This window comes from Malania oleifera, chromosome 7 (assembly GCF_029873635.1).
Source record: "Malania oleifera isolate guangnan ecotype guangnan chromosome 7, ASM2987363v1, whole genome shotgun sequence".
NCBI classification, from domain to species: Eukaryota; Viridiplantae; Streptophyta; class Magnoliopsida; order Santalales; family Ximeniaceae; genus Malania; species Malania oleifera.
The window spans coordinates 99,304,195-99,306,681 of NC_080423.1; the positions used below are offsets into that span (position 1 = coordinate 99,304,195).

Sequence of the window (2,487 nt, forward strand, 5' to 3'; positions counted from 1 at the left end):
TTATCTTGACATGTTTCTAAAGATATTTATTCAAAAATGTATAGAAAATAAATACAAGTGAAGTTTAAGAAGCAATGAAGACTTCATTTTTCAACTCTTAAGTAGCCACTGTTCCATGTATAGTGACATTCTCATTATAAAGCTCAACTCTCTCTCTCTCTCTGATAAAGCAAGTGAGCAACTGCATCTAGCAATTTGAAAGAAAATAAATAAAAGATGCCTAATCTCCCTTTTTTTGGTTCTTCAATAATTCATCGGTTGAGACGTCAGGCAATCTCCCACAGTCATACTGCATATTAAATAAGATGGGGAAAAGAAACCTATAGAATATCACATCCCTTATTAGCTTCATCCACCACGTTGAGCCACTTTGTTGCGCCCATCCTGACAAGTACGAGGTCGCAATCACGCTGGCAGTGTGCCACCTCCTCTCTTTGAAGTACCTCTTTAAGGCTTCTGCAGTCTCTTGTGGCAAAATTTGGCCATTGTTTCGGATGAAAGATTCCCCGATGTGCCTCCCTAGGACCACGGCATCCTCCAAGGCTGTGCAGCCACCCTGGCCTCGATCAGGTGTCATAGGGTGCATGGCATCACCGGCCACAGTAATGGTACCTTGGCAAACATTTCCAGATATCACATTCCACGGGTACCTAAACACCAGCGGTGCCCATGTCAACTCGGAGACATCAGCATGACGAACGACGTCCAAGTACGCGGAAGGGAAGTCCTTTGCGAAGTTCTCAATTATTTCTCTTTGTAAGAGTTCTGGGTTTCCACTAAACTTAGCATCTGCAATGAGAAAAATGTTCCTCTGAAATTTACAAAGCATACAGGGGGAATGAACGACTAGGGGAAAATCTTATTCATAGAGGTACGATGTAAAACCTTCTTCTGCAGTAGATTTGCAGGTGAGAAACCAGTAGAAATCTTTATCACTTAGAGGAACAAAACCAGCCCTTTTCTCTGAATCCAGAAACTGATAGATTGCATGCTCGAGTCCATGGGGTTCAGGAAAGTGGGCTAGCCCACGGGCAGCGGACCGGCCAGAATGAACCGGTGCAGAGAGCCCCAACCAACGTGCCACCATCGAGTGCACCCCATCGCATCCTATCAAAACCTATATAGTATTGTGTTTATAGAGAGATCCAATTTATAGAGAATATGTAAGGAATTAATTGGGAGTTACCTTGGCTTTGATAACAGTACCATCTTGCAAATGCAAGATGGGTAGCAAAGAACCTCCTTCTCCTGGCTGCGTTTGAATGGATGAGAGCTTGGAAGAGAAACGTATTGTGTTGGCTGGTAGTTCCTCCGCTAGGGTCTCCAGCAAAACTTTTCGGTGGACCGTTCTGGGCCCGGCCCGAATCCTGGATTAGTTCATATGAATCACTCCCAATCAGCCCCAATCGTTTTGGACATTTAATCGTACTATGTACGAGATATTGTTTCAAAAATAAAATTTTAAAAAACTATTTATCATAATATTTTAAAGTGTGAAGCTTCAATTTTTCATACATTTCAAATACACAGATAACTTTCATTAAACTTTCTGACTGCTTGAAAAACTCCTTAAATACAAGATAGATGACAATTACTTTGTTTTTGTTAGACTCAAATGATAGATATTTAAGTGTGAAGTTAATTGGGAAGTAACGGTTCTTACCCGGTGCCTCCCGCAGCATGAGAGATTTCTTGAACAGCTCCGGTGCCAATATCGGTTAGAAACATCCTAATTAATTATAAACACCAGACCAAAATACATATTAACTATACAATTAAGTCAATAATTAAATAAGCTAATTCATTTTTTTGTATATGGACGATGGATAGATGCATGATCAGATTGAGATGGATAATATGTACACTACAGCTGACAAATCTATGTTGGAATTAAAAGAGAAAGAAATTAAGCTTTATAATACGCGCGGGGAACAATTAGTGTAGCTATATACTTACTTAAGCAAAGGAGGATAACGAGGAGTGAGCTTGTGAGCCACACCCAGTGCGTCGAGCGCCAGCCAAGCGTTGGGGAAAAGGGAAAGGGCGGCACCCGTGGTCCGCAGCCTTTCAGATCTCTCCAACACCAAACACCTTACCCCAACTCTCTTCAGCGCCACCGCCGTCGCCAGCCCCGCTATTCCCGCCCCTACAATCACCACCTCCTCCTCCCTCACCTCCAGCCCGCCTTCCATCTTCTCTCTCTCTCTCTCTCTCTCTCTCTCTATCTCTGATCTCTGATCTCTGCTTCTTTTTGTTTCGAATCTTTCGGTCCTCACCTATATATAGACACACCCACCTGACCCCATGCGCTGAAATTTTGACCGGGCAGCGTCTCTTTGACAAGTCCCTTGAGTTTTTATGACAATTTGTAAATTTACTAAAACATACTGGTATTTTGATTTTTAGGTTATATTAATTAAATAATATAAATTAATAGTAAATAATTATATATATTTTATATTAATTGAATTAATCGAATCCATCGAA

The 2,487-nt window shown here is 41.3% G+C and overlaps 1 protein-coding gene across 1 annotated transcript; it reads right to left on the reverse strand.

The window, feature by feature from the left end:
- LOC131159316 (monooxygenase 2-like) lies at window positions 1–2,252 on the reverse strand. The gene is made up of 5 exons (XM_058114112.1): window positions 1,957–2,252; window positions 1,664–1,729; window positions 1,187–1,367; window positions 886–1,117; window positions 1–789 (listed from the first exon to the last, which is right to left on the reverse strand). The coding sequence occupies exons 1-5, from the start codon at window positions 2,190–2,192 to the stop codon at window positions 221–223; spliced, it is 1,284 nt and encodes a 427-aa protein (XP_057970095.1). The 5' UTR covers window positions 2,193–2,252; the 3' UTR covers window positions 1–220.
- Between the last annotated feature and the right edge of the window lie 235 nt (window positions 2,253–2,487).

What these genes read in the sequence shown, in the direction of transcription:
- LOC131159316 (XM_058114112.1), bottom strand. Translation starts at nt 2,192, where the DNA reads ATGGAAGGCGGGCTGGAGGTGAGGGAGGAGGAGGTGGTGATTGTAGGG. An exon ending in CGTTATCCTCCTTTGCTTAA is followed by an intron (nt 1,730 to 1,956) that starts GTAAGTATATAG and finishes ATAATTAATTAG; the next exon opens with GATGTTTCTAACCGATATTG. An exon ending in CAAATCTACTGCAGAAGAAG is followed by an intron (nt 790 to 885) that starts GTTTTACATCGT and finishes TTCTCATTGCAG; the next exon opens with ATGCTAAGTTTAGTGGAAAC.